The sequence below is a fragment of the Balearica regulorum genome, chromosome 1, assembly GCF_011004875.1.
Source record: "Balearica regulorum gibbericeps isolate bBalReg1 chromosome 1, bBalReg1.pri, whole genome shotgun sequence".
Lineage (NCBI taxonomy): Eukaryota > Metazoa > Chordata > Aves > Gruiformes > Gruidae > Balearica > Balearica regulorum.
This window is the reverse complement of record NC_046184.1, coordinates 9,525,494-9,549,365: the sequence shown is the minus strand read 5'-3', so window position 1 is coordinate 9,549,365 and position 23,872 is coordinate 9,525,494. Positions and strand designations below refer to the sequence as shown.

At 40.4% G+C, this 23,872-nt stretch overlaps 1 protein-coding gene across 3 annotated transcripts in view; it reads right to left on the bottom strand.

Moving 5' to 3' along the window:
* Positions 1-9,949: 9,949 nt before the first annotated feature.
* Positions 9,950-23,872, bottom strand: part of SEMA3D (semaphorin 3D) — a 146,218-nt gene continuing 132,295 nt past the window's right edge. For all 3 annotated transcript variants that reach the window (XM_075771100.1, XM_075770948.1, XM_075771021.1), the window contains 3 exons: positions 23,751-23,815; positions 21,352-21,491; positions 9,950-11,490 (listed from right to left, as the gene is read on the bottom strand). In XM_075771100.1, coding sequence (XP_075627215.1) covers positions 11,077-11,490; positions 21,352-21,491; positions 23,751-23,815 — 619 coding nt within the window. In that variant the 3' untranslated portion in view covers positions 9,950-11,076. The remainder of the gene's footprint in view (positions 11,491-21,351; positions 21,492-23,750; positions 23,816-23,872) is intronic.

Here is a 23,872-nt window from a genome sequence, read left to right as displayed (position 1 = left end):
TTTCGGCTTTGTCCACAACTTCATCCAGGCATAAAAATCTGAATATTCTGAAAACTGAAAAAATGCTGTAACTTCTTCCCTGTTTAAAACCTTGGGTTTCAATCTAATTGAAGCAATCCTCCTCCTTTTTATCTAGTGGCATCCTGCAGATGACACTGTAATGTTCAACTGAAGCTCAAGCACATTCAGAGTTTGTGTTTGCAATAAAAGGCAGATACCCTCAGAGAAAGGTTAATTCAATAACTAGTTTGCTAGCCAATGTCTTAAGGTTTAGAGTTCACTTATTTCTCTGTACCACAGGTGTTAAATTTGTGTTTTAGGGCTAGATCCTAGCTGCCACTTGCTGCCACTCTGTGACACAGCTCCTGGGCTTTAGCTGCTTAGTCTCCAGAATGAAATTTTTCATTCTGGATTTTATGACTGGGCTGGCTACACAAAGCTGAAAAGGTGTTGGAAAAGTGTGTGTGTGGGGAAAAACCAGACCAAGTGATACTTAGATTAACAATGACTGTCAATCCTGCTTGTTGCCTAGGAAAGCAGCTGGTAAGTTTTCTTGCCCCATGCCATGTTGGGTTTACTCTCAGTGCCCTACTGACTCACACAAATCCACAAATCCTTGTGCACGCCATAGTCGCAGAGCCTGTTTGGTTACTTACGCAACTGTTTCAGGCCCAACAGATTTTCTGAGCACGTGTCTTGTCTCCAATACTTTAGATTCGCTGCCTTACACAGATATGTACATGGAGAATCAGAAGAAGGATGGGGACCAAATCTGCAATTTTACATTATTAAGGCCAGATCACTGTTTCCCATGTAACTGGGAGCAGTGGTAACTTGTTCATATAATAACCAGTAATAGGTACATCTTCCTGCTTGGTATTAGCTCTCACACCGTGCAGCACATGCATACCCTTGGTATACCCTAGGTATACCACGCATACCCTATCCTCCTTACCTGAAAAATATGATGGAAGACACAAATTCAGACACAGTCTGAACATTGACTTGTATCAGATTGAAAGACAGGGAATTTCTAGTCTTTCCTCCATTAAAGGAGAATTGTCGGTGTTTCCTGCAACTTTCTTACTACTTATCTGGAAATCTGCTCTTCAAAAACTTTGGTTCTCTGCTGTGCTTTGGGGAATGGAGCAAAGTTGACCTTAGTTGCTGACATCTAAGGGCTTTCCCTTAAGGGGAGTAACAATTTTAGACTGTGACCGATTCTCTGTAATGCAGCGTTACCCAAAATGTATATTACTTTGATTCCATAACAAAATTCTGTGTTTCCTTAAATAATAAACTGTAATTACAATGACTCTCGTGAGTATTTTTAAAAAGTCTCCATGTGCCCAAGCTCTCAACTTCCAAAGCTAAACCAACAGTTTTAGCCAACACCTGTGCTCAACTTGGAAATCACTGAGAAAAATCCCAACCATGGAGAGAAGCAAGTCTAGAATGTGTTAGCAGATACAGTCCAAATACTGTGTGTTTGTGGTCATTTTCTCTACGATGGAAAAAACAACAGCCAAGTTTTCCTGGGAGAAAGTTAGAGACCACACCTACCTGTAAGAGAGAAGCAGAAAAGGAGCAGCTTTCTCTGTTGCTGCTGATTTTTGTCCTGCTTGTGGAAATGTATCTAACACTGGAAGACGTAATTGTAATGTAATGTAATTGCAACACTGGAAGATGTAAAAAATTATAGCCATCAACACTTTTATTGCAAGGCAAAGAATCAAACTTTGGCCAAAGAGTAAAGGTTTGTCATTTCCTGTCTTAACAACACTTCAATTTCATCTAGCAACTCTTAAAAATGCTTGCTAACTTTTTCCATGATATATTCAGTTACAAATTGTTATAAAGAATTTTAAGCAAAAGCAGGGAGGGACATAACGTGTATTAGCATTTCATAAATTGTCCTGGGTAAACTGGTGTACATTTTTGTCCAGAATTTGATGAGCATTCCTGCAGAAATGTGCTTGAGAACTGCAGACTCTGTCATTCGCCACCAATGTGGTTATTACCCCACACGGTAACTACATGGACGCAGTGGTGCAAAATATATGAACCCCTAAGTATCCTCTACACCATGTTTTACTTTGCAGAAATGTAAATGATTATGAACAGGCTGTTAGCTCCCAGTCGCTTGTTTTCACAGTACATATGGACTCTGCGTGCGAACACATCCCAGAACACTTCCCACCATTTGAATCATGAAGGGACGGATTTTACCTCATACCTCTTACCTTAAGCACAGACTTCCTCAGCTAACAGCCCTTCTGGTTTCTAAGGGCCTAAAAAGAGGCACCACAAACTGAAAGCAGTGGAGCAGAGAGAGCTCAGGAAGCCAAAAATTCTGGAAATGTTTCTGAGCAACTACGGAAGAGCTTGTGTGCTTCTTCCCAAGCCTTAACACTTAACACTAATTCTCTTGACCCTGCTAAATCCTTACAGAGAAAATGACAGATTTTAGATTAATTAGCTTTTGTTTCTCTGACAGCCCACAAAACAGTGCTGCATTTAAGCTCTTACTGAGCCAGTGGTGGCAGATAGAAGCTGAAGGATCTTTCTTTCTTTCCTTCTTTCTTTCTTTCTTTCTTTCTTTCTTTCTTTCTTTCTTTCTTTCTTTCTTTCTTTCTTTCTTTCTTTCTTTCTTTCTTTCTTTCTTTCTTTCTTTCTTTCTTTCTTTCTTTCTTTCTTTCTTTCTTTCTTTCTTTCTTTCTTTCTTTCTTTCTTTCTTTCTTTCTTTCTTTCTTTCTTTCTTTCTTTCTTTTTTCCTTTTCTCTGACACCCACCTCTGCTAAGAAACCTGGATAATCAGCCAGCCTGTGCAGAGCACCTCTTCTCTTGCAGGAGCTGAAAGTGCTTTACCAGCTGGATGCAGGACCAGATCTGGGACACGCTGGCAGAATTCCCACTTACTTCAATGGGACGAAGATTGATCCTACATGAGACATTATCAAATGCAGCCACCTGTGGGGAGGGAGTGGGGGAGCACAGCAGCTGTTTAGCAGCGCATAGTAACACAGAAACAAGAGTTCAGGCTCGGAAATGAAGAATACCGTATCCAATTGCAACTGCAGGTGGAATTTAGGTGAGCAGAACGCTATTGCCGCAGTTGGGATTTGGCGTCAGTTTTCAGGCCGGCAGTACCCTGGGACCTTTCCCAGCAAAGGGTCAGAAGCATCATGGTCTAATGGACACAGCATGGGACTGGGAATCAGGCATCCTTGAGTGCACCAATGCGGATGTCCTTGGGAATGACATGCTGACCGTCTGTTAACAAAATAGCCTCCTTAACCTTTACTAAATCCCCTGAAACACAGGGGACTGTGCTGAAGGCTAGAAGAGGAGGTGGACCGCTCAGCCTATTTATTTTCCTGCCTACAGATTTTTTTAATTTTTTTCCCCAAAATTTCCCTCTCCCCGTAACTGTGGCCAGAGGCAGCAATACTTAATTAAAAAAATGAACAACCGTCCCTTCTCCACAATTATGCCCATCCTGAAAACACTCTGAGGGGCAGAAGTCACACTCCCTTAGAGCCAAAGGTGCTCCTGAGGCAGTCCAAGATGGATGGGCGATCAGTTTGGCTTGAGGGTAGCTGTAAAACTCAATGTCAGTGAAGTCTTTAAGGATAACGATAGTTGCTAATCATCTAGAAATGCATGCATTAAAAAGCTATTATTGAATTTAAATTTGTAAGCATAGAGCTGCCTACTGTGTACTGCTTTGCCCGTATTAATCTAAAAGTCACATGGCTCCTCTGAGCTGTTTCTGTAGACTGACTCTGTTGAACTTAGTCACGTCCTCAGTGGAGGGGTGAATCTCAGAGAGTCCTTACTCAAGTTAGACTTCTGAAGTAAAGACACTTTAGATTACTGAACCTTGAATTAATATTCTTGACATTTCCATGACAAGCTGCAGACTGTGTTTCTCTGAAATCTCATATTTTACTCCGTAGTTCGAGATGGGTTTAAAGAAGCAAAACCTCAGAATTTGCTGTTTATTATAGTATGAATGAAATATACATTTGTTTCAGTTACCTTTGCGTATAAGATTGAAATATTTAGTAAAACAGCAGGCATGGCGAACACATAGCTTATTTAAGCTATACTTCAGTTATCATAACTCAATGAGCTGCACCATTTACAAATAGATACTCTTATCAAAATGTTTCAGTTTTATTACTCTATAAATAGTTATACTACAGATTGAAAATCAGCCTCACTCACAAAGTCAACCTAAGTACTACTCATGCCTTACAAATTAAAAAAGAAGGTATATAGCATACAATTCCTATGCTTGGCTTCTGAAGGAGTCATGAATTTTACCTTAGCACAAAATATAGTCTTTACTGGTTTACTCTTTATTAATCACAATTCTTGTAGCCAGTCCATTTAGTGTCACTTTCCATTTTGGAATTTGGAATTTGGAAATGATATGCTTTTGTAATCTCTTCCTTTCTTCCCAGCCAATATACATCCTGAGATAATCACTGGGGGAGAGAGGAATGGAGATGCATGCACCAACAAAAAATGGAAAAAAAAAAAAAAAAAAAAGTAAATGTTTGGAGACAATCTATTTTCATCTTTCATTTGTTTTTCACAGATTTGTATGCTTTGCATTCAGCTTTTACAGCCAATCTATGTTCACAGACAGTCTTAAAATATGATTATTACAATTCATTTCTACAGAAAATATCGCTGAAGGAAGTCACATAAAGTCTCCAAAAGAGAACATGAAAAACCTCTGATTTTTTTTTTTTTTGAAAACACATATAAAATATTTATTTTCCACTTCCATTTACAACTTCCCCATTTTTTTCTGATGTTTTTGCAAGGACAGATTTGAAAGTGCAGATTTTAAAACTATTTTAAGAAAAAAAAAAATCCTAGTGAAAAAAAATTTAATATACATATTTTAAAAAGAAAATGACAGCATTTTTTAAAAAAATAAATAATTTTAAAATATGAAAATAAATTTAAAATGTGGAAATCTGTGAAATTCTGTTTATGTGTTTTTATTTCTATATTTCTGGCAAGTATAGATAACAGACCTAATAACAGATTAGATTTTCTGGATCTATTTATAGTGACAATATTTCAGAAATTTTAAAAAAAGATACCCTCTGTAAATCTATCCTCAACTTCAGCCTGGGCCAGAAAGATGGAACAACGGTCTTTATACATCTCAGCATAGACATTCAACCCATAAGACTTTGCCCCTTACAAGTGTACTATGTTGTGTTCGTACCAAAATATCTGACCAAGCCTTCTGTTCCTCTTACTGCTTTGTCACCTGTTGCTCCGCCAGAAAGCATCTGGCTTTGGGCATGGTTCCTTTCAGTAGAAGTAACATGAAAAAAAGTTAGTAGAATATAAAAAGCAAACAAAATGCATACATACACAAAAAACAAACACACACACCCCCCAACAAATCAAACAAAAACAAAAGACCAAAACAATGCCTCAAAAAAACCAAACTAAACCAACCAAACAAAAAAAACCCATTCCATCCCTTCCCACCCACCTGCCCCCCCCAAAAAAAACCCAACAAACCCCAAAAAAACCCAAACAAAAAACTCCCAAAACAAAATCAGCCAAAGCACTTATATACCGTAGGAGGTAGGGAACAGAATATGAAACACCACCAAAACTGAGATGTGTCTGGGCTCCTTACAAGTATCACAACCATCTATGGCTGGACAGATGATTTCCTTGACTTGTACTGTTTGAAACTATTAACCAGCAGTCCATATCAATCAAAAAATCACCTGGAAATGTTCTTCTGTTTTTTTACATCACATGGAAAATCTTATGCTTTAAAGCACAAAAGACTTTGATTTTAAATTGGAGAATTGTACACAGCAACCACATAAGCAAAAGGAGAAAGGAGAGCTCTAAGCAGCAGTCCTAAAAATTTCCTTTGTAAATGAAAACCCCATCTGGTCTCCAACTGACCTCACAGTGTTTGGTTTGCATGTACAACTAAATGCAAAAGCTAATGCTTAGGAAAGTCATCGTCTGCAGGCAGCCTGTGATACTGTGACTTTATAGGGATGTTTATATGTCAAGGAAACAGGAGATCCCAAAGTATTCCTCCGTATAAAAGCAGGGTTACCTGACAGACCAGAGAGTCTCAAAGGCAGGGGACAATGGGCTTAACTGGTGGAAGAGAAAAACAAGCAAGTAAAAGCCCAGCTTTGCTACAGCTGTCAGACCAGATGTTTCAGCCACATATTGGCAAGTGATAAACTCAAGATTACAATTTGGTATGTACCCTTACCTGACCAAAAAAGAAAAGCAAATACTGGTGTTTCTAACACATTTTAGGATAATCACTATGTTGATATATAGAAGTAAAAACTTACAGATCTGCTTTCTAGAATTTATAATTAAACTTTTTCCCCATGCCTTCTTTTTTGTCACTGTAATGAACTTATTTTACAAACCTTGAAATCCGGATTACAACTGCAAAGAATGTCACACTTCAGCTGAAGACAGAAGCCCAGTTCAGGGTAATATTAGCAACACTATGGTAAAATATTACAATAGAGACCATTTAAAGTTTATAAAATGTAACAGAATATATTAGAGAGACACGTGGGCTTAATTTTCCATTCATGCAGATGTAATTCCTTAGACCTCCACATCTCATCTACAACTGTGTGCAAGAACCAGTCCAGTATACTTTACAGAACAACACATAGCTTTGGGTGTTTGACTACCAGACTATAAATAGATTATAGCCTACTTAGGCTACAGTACAGTTCCAGAAGGATTTTAATCTCTGCTGTCAGTGGAAACTGAGCTGAGCCTTGACTCTTGGAATCACATTTGCCTTTTGCAAATTAACCTCTGTTAGCAAATGAACAGAAAATAAGACATTTGTGTATGCGCTCCTACACACATATGCTCATATGACAAAACATTAGCAAACTCAGCTTCCATTAGTTGTTATTAAATATTGAGACATTATTATGAGACATGGGCTCATTACATGAATAATGAGTAACAATAATTATTAATTATCTGAAATGTTACATGCAGATCGATATCCATAATGGTTAGATTAAAGGGTTCATAGCATTTGAACGGTAGGGATCTTCTGATCTCAAAAGCACATGAACCAGAGGAAATCTGTTGCATTTAACCTAATTACTTCATTATGAGTGACGTAAGAACCAGGTCCAAAATCTATGTATGAACTGGAAAGTATTCAGGTTCTTCGATACCTCAAGCAATGTAAGTTTAACTGCTTAGAGAGAAAAGCATTTGCTTATGGCATGAACACCATTCACACCTGTTGTTGGAACAGTTTCCAGTAACGGAACTAGTTTATCACGATAAGTGTTAATACTTCATTCCTTTTTCTGCTAATCCCATTTTCTGTTTTATTTTAACTGACTGCAAGATCGCTACAAAGTTTAGGACCCTGTTGGGCTTTAAAGCTTATGTCAGTTTTCAGCATTTTTATAACTGCAGCTCACATTGTGCTGGTTATTCTAAGAATCTGTTTGAAACCACTTCAGTTCAGTCCAACACTGGCCTTTTGCTGAAGTAGGGTCAATGGAAAGGTTTTGTTGAAGGGAAAGATAGTATATTAATAATTGGACTCCCAGTTGAATGCATATGTAAATAAATATCTATGCTGTATCATATGCGCTAAGGGATCTGTTTAAAACCTACAGTTATTAAGGTAGAGGCAACTTTTTTCCACTCTGGACCAAAACTTCGTTTAACTTCATTTTTATTGAGCTCTTGAAGGAGGCAAGGCTCAGTTTCATTTTAACTATGAGCCTGTTGTGGCTCATAGTACAGCTCACAGCAGCCCAACTGACCCCCAAATCATTGATTTGAAATTTAAGCAGACTTAGAGTTGAGCTTTTAACTTATACAGAAGATGATTTCTTTTTTAAAAGAGAGGGATCCTCCTGTTACAGTTTCTGGGTTAGATCATCCTCTGAACCCCTCTGTTGGACTGCAGGTTGTGGAAAGACCCCCTGCTCCTCCTGCTCTTCCTCCTGGGTTTGCATTGCTGAGTCGTGCCTAACAAGACCCTGTCTTACTTTCTGTAGTGGTCCCTGGTCTGTCCCTCTCACTCCCTGGTCTCCAAGGTCCTCTGGCCTCCTCGTGTGTGTAATACCTGCTGTGCGTGAGAAGCTGTGCTAGCCCTGCCAGCTACAGCATACCTCTTACCCAGTGTATGAAAACACAGACTTTTATCTATGCAATATTATTAAATATGCTCCCTGGAGTGGCATGAACCCAATATAGCACACTGGTTTGGAGGATATTGAATTTATTTCCCATGATGGAAGAGGCCTTATATCTCACTTGGGGTTTTACGCTACCACTGTACCCCAAACTGATGAGGTAATTTCTTTGAGAAGAGTGTCCTTGCAAGAACATTTGAAATAAAAGAAATGAAAGTTGTATTTAAGAGTAATAACATTTTAATTCAACCATTTAAATCTCATGCTCCCAGCACTGAGACCCTTAGTCATCCCAGACTTCTACTAAAGTCAGTGTGGGGAAGTCATTTGCAGAATACATACCCCCAATCATATCTAAACATAAATAAGATTATTTAGTTTTCATGGAGGAGAAAAAGTATGGAAGAAGGAATTGATCGGCTTGTTTATGAAGTAGGCAAATGTGATGACAGTTGTCTGAAATGCAATAATTGAAGTACTGCATTACCGTGGGGGAGAAGGGTAGGCCCTTTGTGAGTGCGTGTGAATACAGACCACCTGTTATTCCACAGCCTTGGTGTGGTTCCACTCATCTACTTAATGTCCAAGTCAGAGAAATGGGACTTTATAGACTGATAAAAATCTAATAAGGAATAATTGCGCAGGTTCTATATGGTGACTGCATAACCTTCCAGCCAAGAGTATTGAGTATCCCTGTCTTAGGGTGCTTTAAATGTAGTAGTTTAATACCCCCCCACCTCCTTTAAATAGTCTTAATTGGCCTTAAAATCAAGGTACCCAAAATGACGAGCCTCTTGTGAGATGCCTGGCCTATATTACTTTGCAGCACAAATGCCAAAAAGTTCTCTGCGTGTTCCAAAGTACTGTACGACTGCTTAGTATCTTCAGCATCAGTCTCTCTGCTGATTAAAGGTCCTGTGCTGAGAAATTCCCTCCTCCCCACAGACGTATTTTATAATATTTAGCACTCAGTGCTTTACACTATCAAAGCATTGTACGCATGCTATCTAATACCTCCCAATTAACTCATACATCTCCTATTAAAAAAGCATCTAAAATTAATGACATATGGTATCTCTGGCTTTTATACAGCACATGCAAACTCAGCTTTCAGGTTTTACAAGAAACGTGGGTAAGCTGAGATTCCTTTCTGAAATCTGACAAACACTTCGCCATATCTGACTTTCAACAGAGAGGAAATGAACAACGATGCAAATTGGATCTACACAATTATCGATCAGGGACTGAATGCGCACACAAACACCAGCATGGGCAAGGACGAAGCTGCAACTTTCAGAGCCAACGTTTTCGGTTCCTTAATGAGGTGCACACCAATTACATGGGTTTCCCACAGACTTTGCTCTCAAGATCTGTAGAATGCATGAGAAACAAGTCAAGTCTGTCGTTTTGGTATCCATCAAAGCTCTCCTCCGTGTGAGGAAGTGGCTAATTTGTCATTTCACACTCAAAAAGGCGTGAAAGGCAAAACGGAGGGAGGTTAGATGGAAGAGAGGAAAGGGGGGCTGTGACTCATGAGAAGAGACAGTAAGCCTGATTTTGAGCTTGTGTTTGTTGCTGCATATCAGGAATAAAATCAGTGAAATCACATTGGTGTAAAATAAAGAAGAAGGAGGCCAGTGTTTCTTGCTTATATGGAAAAATTTACACTATCAAAACCAAAATACAACCCAAGGAACAAGGAATACTTTACAAATGAAATTATGGTATATAGCAAATTTCTAACTTACAAGTTTTATTTACACATGGACATCTTTTGTTTTATTTAATTATAATAAAAGTATTAACTCCAACAATGCAAATTTTCAACTTAAAAATACATAAGACCTTTGGGAGAAAATCCCAAAGAATACACACATCTGAGGAATTTCAGCTCTGTGTCAAGAGCACTGGTCTCAGCCACTAAATATTTTCCCTCATCGTCTTTCATTTTAGCTTTGTTGTTGTCTTTTATTTTTCTTTTCCTCTGCATAAAACAAAGCTAGCAAAGGGTCAGAGAAACAGTCAGAGTCAAACCTTTGGAGAGAAAGGAGAGGTGCAGGCAGGAATCCCATTATTTGTTAATAGGATTTGTGCACATGCCTCCCACGGACCACTTAGGAAATTTACTCCCAAGCATCTCGGTGGCAGTTCCAATTAGAGTCAACATTTCATTTCAGCAGAATGACTGCAAACTGGTGACTACTCAAACTCTAATGAGTAACACTTGATAATTCCCCTCTCATACTATGATAATGCTTTCTCTTCTTTTTTTTTTTTTTTTTTTTAATGGGGAGAATGAATGTTGTTCCTAAGCCAATACTTAATTTGATTTTTGCTGAGCCTCTCTGTGCTAGCAAACCCTGCCCATGTGCCTGTATACAAGCCCAATGTGTAAATTAGTGGGCATTTTCGCAGATCTGTCACACATTTCTACCATGCTTCTTATTCAGAAAGATGTCAAAGAACTAGAAATACATCTGCCCTCCCCTGAAATGTAGCCACCTCTGGGGTGGAATGTGGCAGCAAATATTAACATGGGAACACGGACACTAAATCCTACGTGAAAATTATGCAGGAAGTACAGAACACAGCTCACATAGCCTCAGGCTACCCAAAAATTAGCTAAAAGTGTACATCTTTTCTTTTTAATGCATGAAATTATTGCCTAGTGTGTGGTACTCCAATAAGGAACATCTCATTTAGTATCGAATCCCACTGTACAGTCTCATACAGATTAATGGTGATGGTGAGTTATCTGATTTCAATAAGAAGCAGTACTAATTCATAGGCAAGATGCACAAAACCAGAACACAGTATTTTTTTTTAAATGGAAAATGTCCTTTCTTTAAATAACATTTACAGACTACGTAGATGGTGGCCTGGCTGGCTCATGGTGCCTTCGGTTTCGCTTTTTTTTCATCTCCTGCACATGCTTCCATTTGGCACCACCCTTGTTCCGCTGCCGCCGTTTCTCCCGGTGCCACATCTGTTCACAGTACTCATCCAGGCTAAAGCTGGGGCTGCTGACGAGCTGGATGTAGTCCTTGTACCTCAGCCGGGACTCCGTCAGCAAATCTCTCACCCGACCCTCCTCGTCCTCAGTTTTCTGAGTGCTTTCCATTTGCCCGTTCTCAATGACATTTAAATTCAGCTTCACGATGGTGTGGACAAAGGTGTGTTCCTGGGCTTTGCAGAAATAGGCTCCTGCATCCTTTCTTTGCAAGCTGCGGATCAGCAGCCCGTGCTCTGTTTTGATGATCCTTTCGTCAGCCTTCAGCTGTGGGGTTGGACAAAAAAGAATGATACACATGAGTTTCCTCGGCAAAACCAGAACACGCGTCGGTGTTACACTGAGGTGGAGAAAAGGCTCGGCTGGCACATGGCATACCCAATCCATCCCTTGGGTGCCAGCACGTGGTGGGGCATGTGCAGCTCAGACAGGTACCAAGAGACCCTGTCTATGTCCGAGTTCTGCCCCTAACTATAGCATCTGTATCAGTGACATTTCAGTAGTAAAACAAATATGCTGTACAGCTGAAAGGACAGGCAGTAACACACATCACCCAAAAATGCAACAAGTTAGACTACGTTCTCCAAGGAAGGGTAGCTATTTAGTGCCACAAATCCCATCCATTTTCTAACTGCTTTTCTTGAGGTATCTGTAATGCACCCAATAAACCAGAGTGCTTGTATATATCTGGAGCACTGAGGCCCTATTACACTGAAAATAAATACTACTACTGATTTTTAAAGTCAAATGCTGTGATTCTGATCTTCTTCAGCTAGGTTTTACAAAAGGAAGTTGATCCTGGCTTTGACTCATTGAGAAGTGATTAAAAGCACCCAGCGAGGTTAGACAAATACAACCCAGTACAATTCTTTTATTGTTAAGATCTGTGAAGAAGAACTTAGAGGAAAAAAAGAAAGAAAAAAGAAACAAAAGAGAAGCAAAGAAAAGAATGAGATTGCAAGTGAGAGCTGAAGTCTGTCAGCGTGGAACTGTGGTTTCATTTACAAATGGAAATATTTCAAAAAATACAGCACATTCTCCCATGTTAAAAATAAGGTGCACCTTAGAGTAATAACACTGTCAGGTAAGTTACTTATCTGGTGATCTGAAAATTATTTCTGAAATAATCTAAGTCTAAAAAAAGCATTACACATGCCCCCCCCCCAAAAAAAAAAAATAAAAAAAAAATATCAGGATGAGGCACTGGGCACCTAAGTATTTTTGCAGCTGGGAAACATAGAAGGTAAGTGATTTGCCAAAGACCATATAAAGATTAGTAGCAGAGGTGGAAGTAGAAAGCAGACCCCTAACTCCCAGCGTCCAACACTAGCATTTCCTTTGAAAATGATCCTGGTCTAGTCCAAAGCTGTCACCTCCCAGGCATGCTATGTTCTGCTGCCGCACAGAGGCTGCAGCACACATCGGCACCGAAGGAAAGGACCCGGAGCGCTGCTTGCTCAGCCCGCAGCAAAGCCAGGGCCTTAAACGCAGCCTCCGCACTGCCGGTGGCATTGTTATAATGTAGAAAAACTTCAGCACAAGGCTGAGTAGTGGGTTTGAGAAGTGGGGAGTGGGGGCAGAGAGAACCAACACAGAATCTGGAAAATTTCCCGGAGCGCACATCTGACCCTCCAGCAAACTTCAGAGGATGAAGATCAGGGAGGCATAAAGATGACTAAATTAGATTTATTCACAGTGGGTAAGCTACACAGTGTTTCTTTATGTAAAAAATCTGCACATGATTCCCTCTTCTACTCCATGGGAAAAAATGTATACATACATATGATTCTCCATCTGTTATGATTCTAGCTCACTAGCACTTTATCATAATAGGGTCTCTTGGAGCAAAGAGATGGATGAGATGACCTCCTGGGGCTTTTTGCTTTACCCTTTTCTAAGATTCTATGATAATGATTTTGGAAGGGTTAAATAATTTGAGAGACCATTTAGAGATCACCAGAAAAAGCAATACACACATATATATAATGCATGCACAGAGAGAGAGAGAGACTTCGGCTTCCTACTGTATCAGTTCTAACAGTCTTCAGTAACACACAGATAGGTAGGTAGGTAGGTAGATGGATAGATAGGTGTGTGGATGGATGAATAAAGGCCTGTGTCCCTCCATTGATCTGACTGCAGCTGAGACAAGAAATCAGCTGCTACAAAATCCTGGTCAGAACATGGCTCTGGCTGCCTGGTTCTGCGGCCAAATATTTTTTGGCTCCTGCCACCAGTTGGTGGTGTTGGGTCAACCCTAACCTTTAGTTTCCTTGTTTGTAAACTGTATATAAGCATGCCTACTTGGCACCAGCAGGGTGAAATCACACTAATTTCAGGAAATTCCTGGAAAATCGATTGTCCTGACAACAGGTGCTACATGAGCACAAGCTACTTTTGATTTACTACAGTGAGTTTAAACCAGAGAAATCATGGTCAAAACACAAATACATACAGAGAAGACAGCGGGGAGACAGACTAGAAAAGACCACTTTTCCACCTCCAGAACCTACAGCATAGGGCAGTAGTCCTCAATTTTATCAGCTAGTGACACTTCATTATGAGTAAATGTACCTTTCTTACAGTAAAACCAGGAGCATAACATGAATAAATGAATTCACAAATAAGTAGCTGTAGGCAGAAATATGTCTAGGGCAGGTGTTTCCTTGTGGTGCTGTACTCCACAGAGAGAAGCAAGAGCAGGGGCCAGGTGGAAGTGCTCGGAGGCTTGGCTGTTGCGATATGACGAGGAAGCCCCTCTTTCTTGTGCCCAGGCTTCATGCAACATGACCCAAGTTTAAGATGTTTAGGGAAAAGGATGGGAAGAAGCAGCTAATTTCCAGACATTTGGGTTTCATAAGGCACTATGCAAAGACCAAGTTCCCACATTGTCTGAGTGAAAACAGGATGGATCTCTTTGAGCTCAGGGCTTGATGCAATTGCATCAGTAGCATCTGCCTATCGGTGGCTCTGCCAGTATTGTAGTCTAGAGCGTCTTGACAGCTGTGTACCTCCTACACTTGGAAGATCTCCAGCTGGCTGTTTCGGCTGGCTGGGCACCAGTCCAAAGAGCCCTCACTAGTGTTTCGCCTATTTTCAGTGAAAGGGAGGAAGAATAATGGCAGATCTAGACTTGAAAAGATCACTGGACCCCCAAGTCCAGCACCCTGCTACTCATAGCTATTTACCATTTGTGTAGCAGCCATCACTTTCTAGTCGTAAACGTGTTAACTGATGGAATTGCCCCCCCCCCCCCCCCCCCCCCCCCCGCCTTGGGATACCGCAGAGAAAGCTAACAGAGTCTAAATTGGTTGGGTTCCTTAATCCCAGCCTCTCATGACTCCTATTTTTAATGAAGCAGCGTTCTTACAGAATGTCCTGTGTTAACCTTGAATATTGATTTACGGTGACTGTCACCTCTTCCTTCTCTGTGCCTTCATTGTTCATTCCTTTCTTATCCTCTGGCAGGATGAAATTAGGGCTCCGATTTCACACGTATTGAGCAACACTTCATTACTGTTTTCTCCCCTCATTTCTTTTTTGGTGTCCTGTTTATGTTGTTTTACCCATAGGTTCAGAACTCTTCCTGTCTTTCCTCTCTACTTTTCCCCCCACAGGGCTCTGGAGTTTCATAAACACCTGGCATTTCATTACTTGGTAGTAGATCTTTAACCTTTCACTTGAATGCTTAATGTGCTTTTTAGTTCCTGACCTATAGATTTAAAATATATTTTATTAAATTTTGAGGAGAATTAAAAGACTAGTTAGATAAAAGTCATAATTTTGTTTTGGTCAATTGTGGATTCACTGCTCCCCCTTCCCCCCTTCCCATATGTCATAATCAATAATTCTCCTAAAATATTTGTAAATTGGATTTAACAATTCAGAAGCAGAAAGGCTTTAATTCATAAAAGCTTGCTGACATGTGCTTAAATTTGAGCATACAATAAAAATTAAACATGAGACATAGTTTTGCTCAGTAGGGAACAAATTATAAACCACAAAAATGAATCAATTGATTACCATTAACTTTCTTTTCTTAGTGGAGTGGGAGCAGACTTCTGATAATATTTTATCAACAAATTTTACTTTTCATCATTCATGATAAGCACACAAGTTTGCCTAAAATTACATAACCTGAATTGTGGCACATGCCATAGGTACTGACAATGTTTGACAAAAGGAAAAGATCTCCATGCAACTTGAATTTAACAATGGACGAAAAAAAAGGCATTGCCAATAATGATGGCAAATCTTTAAACAATCAGTAAGTTGGAAAACAACCAAGGGTTTGAAAGTGCTGTGGCACCAGGTTAGGTAAATGCCTTTTGTCCTTTGCTAATGACATGTTTAGATAGCTCCCTCTTTACAAATAATTCACATGTCAGCTCTTTCACAGTTAAAACACTGCACCTGTCTGGGAGCAGAAAGTGGCTTCAAAGCCTGCCTTCCCTCATTAATCAACATGTGAAAAAACTTAAGAGATAAAGCTGGACTAATCATGGGTTAGCTGCAACCCCTGAACAAATTGAGAGGAGGAGAAAGGAAAATGAGGAATTCACATTCATCTTTGTTTTTCTATTGTTTTCTTCTTCATCCTCATCATTTGACTGGAAATGAAGCTTACTCTGGATTTTTTTTAGCATTATTGTTACACATGACTTTGTTTCTCTCATTTCTTTTTTTTTTTTTTTTTTCATCTTTTTTTTATTTACCAAGAAGCCACAGGAAAAATGAAGAACATGTTGCTGGAACAGTGTCATTATGGAGATGCATGATTCCTATTATTTTCAAGGTGAAGTTATCTTCTAACTCTGAGACTAAATTTTTTACTCCTAACCTTCCCCCCCCCCCCCAGTATGTCCAAATCAAAGCAGAAATGTCATGTGCTGCATCTCAGTTCAGAGTTACTTCTTTTTTTCCTTTTTTTTTCTTTTTTCTTTTTTTTTTTTCCCCCAGGAAACTGTCCAAAATATTAGTCTTACTTAAAAATCTCAAGGTATTAGGGAAAAAAAAAAAAAAAAGCCAGTGAGTCATGTAATAAAGTAAAAGAGTGAAAGCATGAGAGCTATAAGTTGTCCCTAGGCTGCAGAATGATTCTCTTCTTATTTTTACCCCTCTCAATCTCTTTCTCATTGACCTAAGGATTAAAACACTGAACTACACTCCTCTAACAGAAGGTTCTACTGAAAGCTAAGACCTTGGTGTATGTCCTCTTCCTTACTCAGCTGTCATCCAACTTTTAGATTTTAGGGCTGGCTCTGAATCTGTGACTTTTTTTCACAACATGCTGCTGACCAGATGTTTCTAACAAAAAAAAAAATCACCATCATGACACAAAAATCTCCAGCCACAAAAAGATATGGAAACTTATGTCTTGGGTAAACTGAAAAGTGTCTTCTCAGTCTGGCTAAAATGTGGAATAGAAACAACATCTCTTTGCTCTGATGAGGGAGCTAGGTCACAATCTTGTGACTGGCAAGACGTCCTGTCCAAGAGTGGGTCAAACTCTTGTACCAACCAAACCATCAGATGGTCGTTAAGCTGGGTCTGTCAGAAAAACACCGCCCAGGGTTGTGGGGCAGGAATATGGAAAGGGTAAGAACCGCTGAAGAAGAAACTGGAAAGTCCTCCTGCCTTTCAGTGGATTTATTTTCACCCCCGGGTATGAATGAGCAGGAAAGAGAGTTAAAAGCGATCTGCATCCATTCTGCCACTGCAGACCATAAAGTTTGTTCTGTCTCCTGCAAGGGGAGGTGGCATCTTGGCAGACCTGGAGCCGCAGGAGACTTGGGGTGAAGTGGAGCCTAAAGCAGGGGGGGAAATACTTTTCAGAGCATGGGGCACCAAAACTAATGGCTCTGTAGGGAGCCATGCATTTCCTTCTGGCAGTCCTGGCACCTATTATATACATAACATAACACAACACATATAGGATATTTTTTTTAATAAACAAATTAATAAATATCTGTTTTAAGCCTCAGAAAACTTCAGCAGTTTAAGACATTATGAACAGATGACATCCCCACTTTTTTTTATGAACTCCAGCCACTGAAACGCTCTCCCTCATCATAGTGACTAACCCTGCACGCACAGGAACAAACATGATCAATTGCGTGAGCAACACTAAACACAAAAGCACTAGATATTTGACTCTTGACCTTAAAACGGCCCCAAACCACAGGGAAATGTACTCCCACTGGCAGCAAAATGACCTGGTGACAGCTCCAGTGCCACAGGAGATCCTGTCCCTCCCTGCAGGTCGCTCTGCCTGGAAGTCACATTCTGAACCATGACCCTACAGGTGAAATGTCGGGGACATCCTGCTGGGCCAAACGCTTCCCATCCAGTCTGGATTTTGCCCTTTTCCTTCCCCTCAGGAAGCTGTAGTGCATGTCCAGGACAGTGCAAAGCCGTCTATTTGTAAAGCCAGGTTTAAAGACTTGCTGAGACTTTACAGTTCCAGCCCTGGAACTAAAAGTCCATAACCTAAGTTCCAGGTGCACAGAGTCATTTGCAAAGCATGGTATCGTCATCACAATAAGTTACACTGCTAAGACATGCACTAAAATAATGTGCAGTGTTATTTGAGAAATCTGCTGCAGGAAGGGGGAGAGAGAGAGCAGAAAATGTAATTGTAATGGGAAAACTTATAGTAAGGCACCGGCTGAGCAAAGATCAAGCTGCACATTAAATATGATCACACTGTTTCTGTCACATATGGTATTTTTGTCAAATTGAAGTACTTTTTGAAAAGAAAGTCAATTACTCTGTCAATCTTTAGATTTTCTAAGGCGGCCTCCAGTTAGGCTCTAATACTGATGAATTCATTTTTACTGATAAGTCAAATTGGAAAACTTGAAAATCTCAGTTTCTGGAACCCCAAATTAACAAGGGATTAACATTTTAGCATGCAAATACCCTTATTCCATGTAATAGGAAGAGAGATTGTTCAGCATCTCTGTAGACGCAGTCATTTATTTAGGCAGCCATATATGAAATTAGGAATTTAACTTTAGTTAGATGCATTTGAGAATGTGACATTTCTAGATTAATACCTTTATCTTAAAAAATAACCAAAAAAGTTTCTTTTATTTTCTTCTAAAAATGTTATCTCCCGATATGATGATTCGAGATGTGGAAGCTGAGTTTGCTCAGAAGGAGTTCAAGTTCTTAGGACCCTGGAACTAACCTGGCTCAAAATACTACAAATTCTGTTACTATAAGAATTTTCTGGCAGGAATCAAACCAAACTAATAGCTACAGACTGTCTTTAAGTGATCTGATCCTGTATTCATCTATGTGTGCATATGCATTTATAAAGGCTGTTATCTTCAGCAAAAAAAAAAAAAAAAAAAAAAAAACAAAAAAAACCACCCCAAGGAGTTGCGGAACATGAGCTCCAACTTCTATTTTATCAAAGCTAGATCACAGAAACACTGCTATGGCTTTAGGGACAATATGTGGTAAAAAGCTATTTGCCTACTGTTAGCATTCATAATGTAGAAAATCTGTGTGCAGATTTCTCGTTCAAATTTTCTTCTAAATTTGCCTCAAAGGTTAATCTAGCCTTTTAGCAAAGCTTTACTTTTCTCATACAAACAGATGTCAGACTGTTTACACAGAGCAAGCCCAGTAAACATTGCTGTGGAAGGCTGCTAATGTGCAAAGATATATGCTGTGCGCTTGCTGGAGCTTCAGATGCCGTCACACATACGCACGCATGCCCTCTCTCTCTCTCAACGTGCACATCCTTGGCACGTCGGGCAGTCCTGCAGCGCTGGACATCGTCGTGCCTGGGTAACTGGCATTTGGCCCAGAACAAGTAGCAGGGGCCAGGTCACAGTGAACCTTTTGGAAAGACAAAGCGTGGCAAAAAATAATATAGCCTTGACTTAGACTATGCTATATAGGTTAGCCTGCCCTAACTCTGCTCAGAAGTTGGTTTGACCTGCAGTTTGTTCCTCAATCAAATAAGAAAGATAGCTTGAGCTTGGCTTCCTGACCTTCAGAGGCCTATCTGAACCTGTGATTTATGACAAAATCAACTGATTTTTTTTTTCCCCTAAATTGACACAGATAAAACTCAAAAGCAGCCCTTCAAAAGAGGCTTTCAAATCTTGAAAGTGTGACTTCTTATGCTACAGAAATATTACATTCTTCACAGGGAACTGGCTGCTTTACACAAAGCTTATAGCTCTTTTTGAGAAGCTGAGGCACATTCTATAATTGCAATACATTATTTTAAAAAATGATTGAGTCTCCTCAAAACTTGACATAACTTCCTGTTCAGAAAAAAGGAGAAACATACACACACCCCTCAACCAAAAACCTGTTAACTATCTGCTTAAATTTATTTAAAAATCAGTCTTAAACACATGGTTAGAATTAAGCAAATACTCTACTTGTTTCCCTGATCAAATATGTAAGTGCATTTACAAACTGCTGCCGCAGGGAAGTAGAGCACAGAGTCTTCTGTACAGGACAGTTCAAGGTAAATCAATGAAAGCACAAACAATGAGTGCCCACAGGTCTTCAAAGGCTGACACACTTCTAGCTGGGTTTTCACTTCAGCCACCTGTGGCTGAGAGTGTGCTTGGCTTGCAGATCAGAAGATCACATTTTTTTTTCCAAGCATGGACTGTAGAGGAGGTTAGAGGCAGTATTTCAAACCAGTAATCTCTTTATTCTGGTGTTTAGCGCATGTTGTGGGAAGCACTGTGTCTATAAATTAATGAAGTTTTTGTTCTCAGCAGAGAAAAGAATCTTTGCCAGTCCAAACCATGAGTAAGAAAAGGGGAGTAGATTAAAAATACTGCAATGTTATAGTCAATATACATCTTTGTGGGGTTTTTTGTCTTTTCTGGTGGAAAATCAGAAGTGCCTTGTATCCCCTTACTCTGGCTTTCTAGGCCAAGACATAACCGGGGTTGCAACGTTGGGACTACTGCCGTGGGACTACACCTGGCGCAAAGGTGATGCTTGTGTGGGCACCTGCCCTGGCCTGCACGTCCCCAGCCTTTAGAAAGAACCGGCACATTTGCTGCACTCAGAGACCCTCATAGGATGAACTAGCACTGAGAGTGGAATGCTGGTTGGGTGTTTGATAGTTCCTGTCATTTAAACTAATTTTTGTCTCGGATGAACATTTAACAAAAAAGCTATCTAACACCTGGGAGCAGCTCATTTGAAAGGGCAGTTCTTTTCCCTTCTCCTTCCCCGTTGCCATGGTTGCCATCACAGCAGGACTTGGCCTCAGATACAAAATCACTCATGTAAGAGAAAGGCTATGAAAACTCCGGAGGTTTGCAACTCACCCAAACCCAGGCCATATCACTCTCAGCACGTTGACCTTTGGGGCATGTCGGAGGGCCCCTTTGTCACTAGCTCAGACAGGAATCAGAAGGAAATTGTGCAGGGGGTATGTGGGGAGGCTTCTCCAGGGGTTCTCCACCCATGAGGACCCCGAACCTGCCTCCTGCAGGAATTAATAAGGGCCATTACAAGTCTCACCGCTTCCTACTCCAGATGCAAGGTGTAATTCTTTAACCTGACATCTCTGCATTAACGCAGGGTGACATTTAAGAAAAATTTGCAGACTCCACTAACAAGAAAAACGCAAATAATGCACAGACCATTCCTTCTCTGGGGAGAGATGGAGAGAAGCAGCAAGCCACACGTGCAATTCAGCTACACTGCTTAATATGATAAGGGAAGGCAATCAGCCACTAAACTGAGCAGAGATTTTATTAAAACAAATGGTTTTGAACATACTTTTACCTACAGAAGTGGTGGTTGTGTTAATTACTGAGCAAGAGGAGACTTTTTTTTTCCAGTACTTCGATTCTTTACCACTACTTAAAGCTGAATTTCTCTTTTCTTCTTTTTTTTTTTTTTTCCAATAGAATGAGCATGCAAGTCAAACCAAATATCTAAATCTGCTTATGACACAGTGCAAATGTCTTCTCTCTTCCCCACTGCATGCCCCAAATGGTGATACCAGAATGCTATGTGATACCTAAGGTGAGGCAAGGGAAAGTAAAACATCTACTAATCCCAATAACTCCTGCCTTCAATGCTCAGCTGAATTCTCTGTAGAGGAAACTTGCCTTGATGACTATAACTTACCTCTTCTCGATGTTCTTCTCCAGAGCGCTGAATATACCACCTAATAGAGGCTTGCTGGGACTTAGGAATACATTCCAGAAAAGTTGAATTAAATTCAATGCCAAAAATCACCTTTTCATCAGCAGTTTCATGACTAATGCCTGGAAAGCAAACATGGTACAGGAGATTAACCCTGACCTGGTTTTTAAAGCAATGGGAAAATAGCCTGATTCAGAACAGATGCTATAAGAGTGAGTGAATTATAAAAAAGCAAAAGGAAACTTAACTTTTAGCTTAAACTATAACTATGAGGATTTAGAGGCGGCTGCTAACCTTCCTTCAGTGCAACTGGTTTTTAAGGAGGTCAATAAAATCTATATCACGAGCTTGCTCCATTTTAAAGTTGAGGCTTTCACCTTGGAGGAATTTAAAATCTGACCTGTATTTTTCCTTTAAGTAATGCAACTACTAAACTGAGCTAAAGCTGCTAAGGGTAGATTGTAGAGTCTGGTTTGTTCATCCCAAACACTTTCAAGGAGTCACAGGGCTAAAGTAAACTGAAGTTTACCTTCCTTCAGTATAATTTGAAATGACCTGTAGTACATTTCAGACCAAACACTGAAGTAGCCATGAGCAGATCTGGGCTCCTTTCTTGGCCTTCTGTAAACCTGAGCAAGTAATTTATAATCTCTGCATCTCCATTTCCCTTTCCAGTCTGTCTTATCTGTGTTTTATCTGCCTTACCATCAGACTAAAGCTGTTTCTTACGGCCTGCCAATAACAGAAAGGAAGGTGAAAGCAGTGGTGTCTCCTAAATCCAAAGTTAGCTCAACAACAAAATGAATACAATTTTGAATTGTTTTTTCAATATCATAAGTACCTATATGAGATCTATAGAAATTCAAGCTCTCTGCTTTAAATGCTTTTCTTTTATTTCACTGTGCCACTGAGATTTCAGTAGAGCCAAAGAACTTCATGCAGTCAATGAAGTCTCTGGGAGGGAATCTCACACAGTGGAGCACTGAATTTAAACAGGGTTTGGGGACATAATGTTATTAATTATCGCAAATGGCATAAATAAGCCAAGAGCCTAGAGCGGCACAGGTCAGCTTCATGGTTTTATGGCACACAGGGGACATCCACAGCTGGATAAAATTACTATTGGTGGCACTACCTCAGGGTGAAGGATAAATACCAGTTTCTGTGCAAAGTCATTTTAGATTTGTCTAGAAAAGCCAACTCTTCCAGTATCTCTTTATCCTTCCAGGAAAATGTGACATTGTCAGCTTTTCTGCTAGGGTTTCTACAGCCTTGAGCTTTGCACAGTCTCAGATACCACTATTTGGAGAGCCATGGTAAGCAGCAAGCAGAGAAATTCTGGCCCTTTGGGAATGGACAGGAGTTTTGTTGTTGACTTTAATGAAAATTAGATTTTACCCTTACTTTTTAACTATGTCTGCAAGCACACATGTACAGTCAGAGCCCTCTATACTGTGCAACAGACTTAAGGCTTTGATCCTGTGGCAAGCAGCTCTGATTTCTGCAGTGACTCACGTCGAGATCTGCGGCAGCCATCCAGCACCACAGCAGCACGAAAATAACCAGAGATCAATGGAAAGCGGTGGCTCCTCCCGAATCAAATGTTCAATGCCACGATACAATCAATACTGTTTTGACTGGCTTGTTCGCTTTAATAAGCGGGTAGAAGAGCCCCAGACAAACCCAAGCTTGGTTTTGAATGCTTTTCATTTATTTTATGCTGCCGCAGAGATTGCCGCGTAACCGCAGGATTTCGTACCGACAGTGCTCGCTGGAAGAGAAAAGCTGCAGTTGCCAAAGGAGCAAGCCAGACCCTTTGGCATCTGAAAAGAGGGTGTGGGAAAGGGAGGGGGGAGCTGATAGGGAGGGGGGGTAGGCTTTTGTTAATAACAGGAGTATTTAAGTAGCTGCAGGGAGGGGAAGGGGCTGGTTTGGCAACTGGACCTGGGCCTCGGGACTTGTGTCAAGTGTATGCGGCGGAAGGGGAGAAGATGACGCGTTCCCCATTCACCCCTGCGGGTTTCCTTGCAGGATTATCTCCCCTGGTTCCGGATGAAACATCACACACGTCCCGTTAGCTACTTGTAGGAAAGTGTGTGATGGTTTTCCATCCAGGGCACATCTCCCTCCCCTGGGTGAGTGCTGGGGAGGGTCGCCCAGAAGGGACACGAGGGTGCCATCCCATGCTGGCTCTCCCTTATCAGCCCCGGCTCTGCAAATTTAACTGCAAGAAGGATAATATATATGAAGTGTGGGAAAGGCAACTGCTTTAATGGTGTTATTCTGTCAAGCTCAGCAAGTTTTTGCAGACAGACAGAGACCCTTACAGCAAATTCTGTTGTCAAAGCAACGAAAGAACAAGAAAGGTGCAAAACACTCACTGTCTTCCACATCCCAGCATTGTGCAACGGGGTCTCCATATTTGACATCTTGCCTTCTGGCTCGCCTATGGGAAAAGCATGCAAACTTGTAACACTTCAGGCATAATTGCTGGAATTCAACA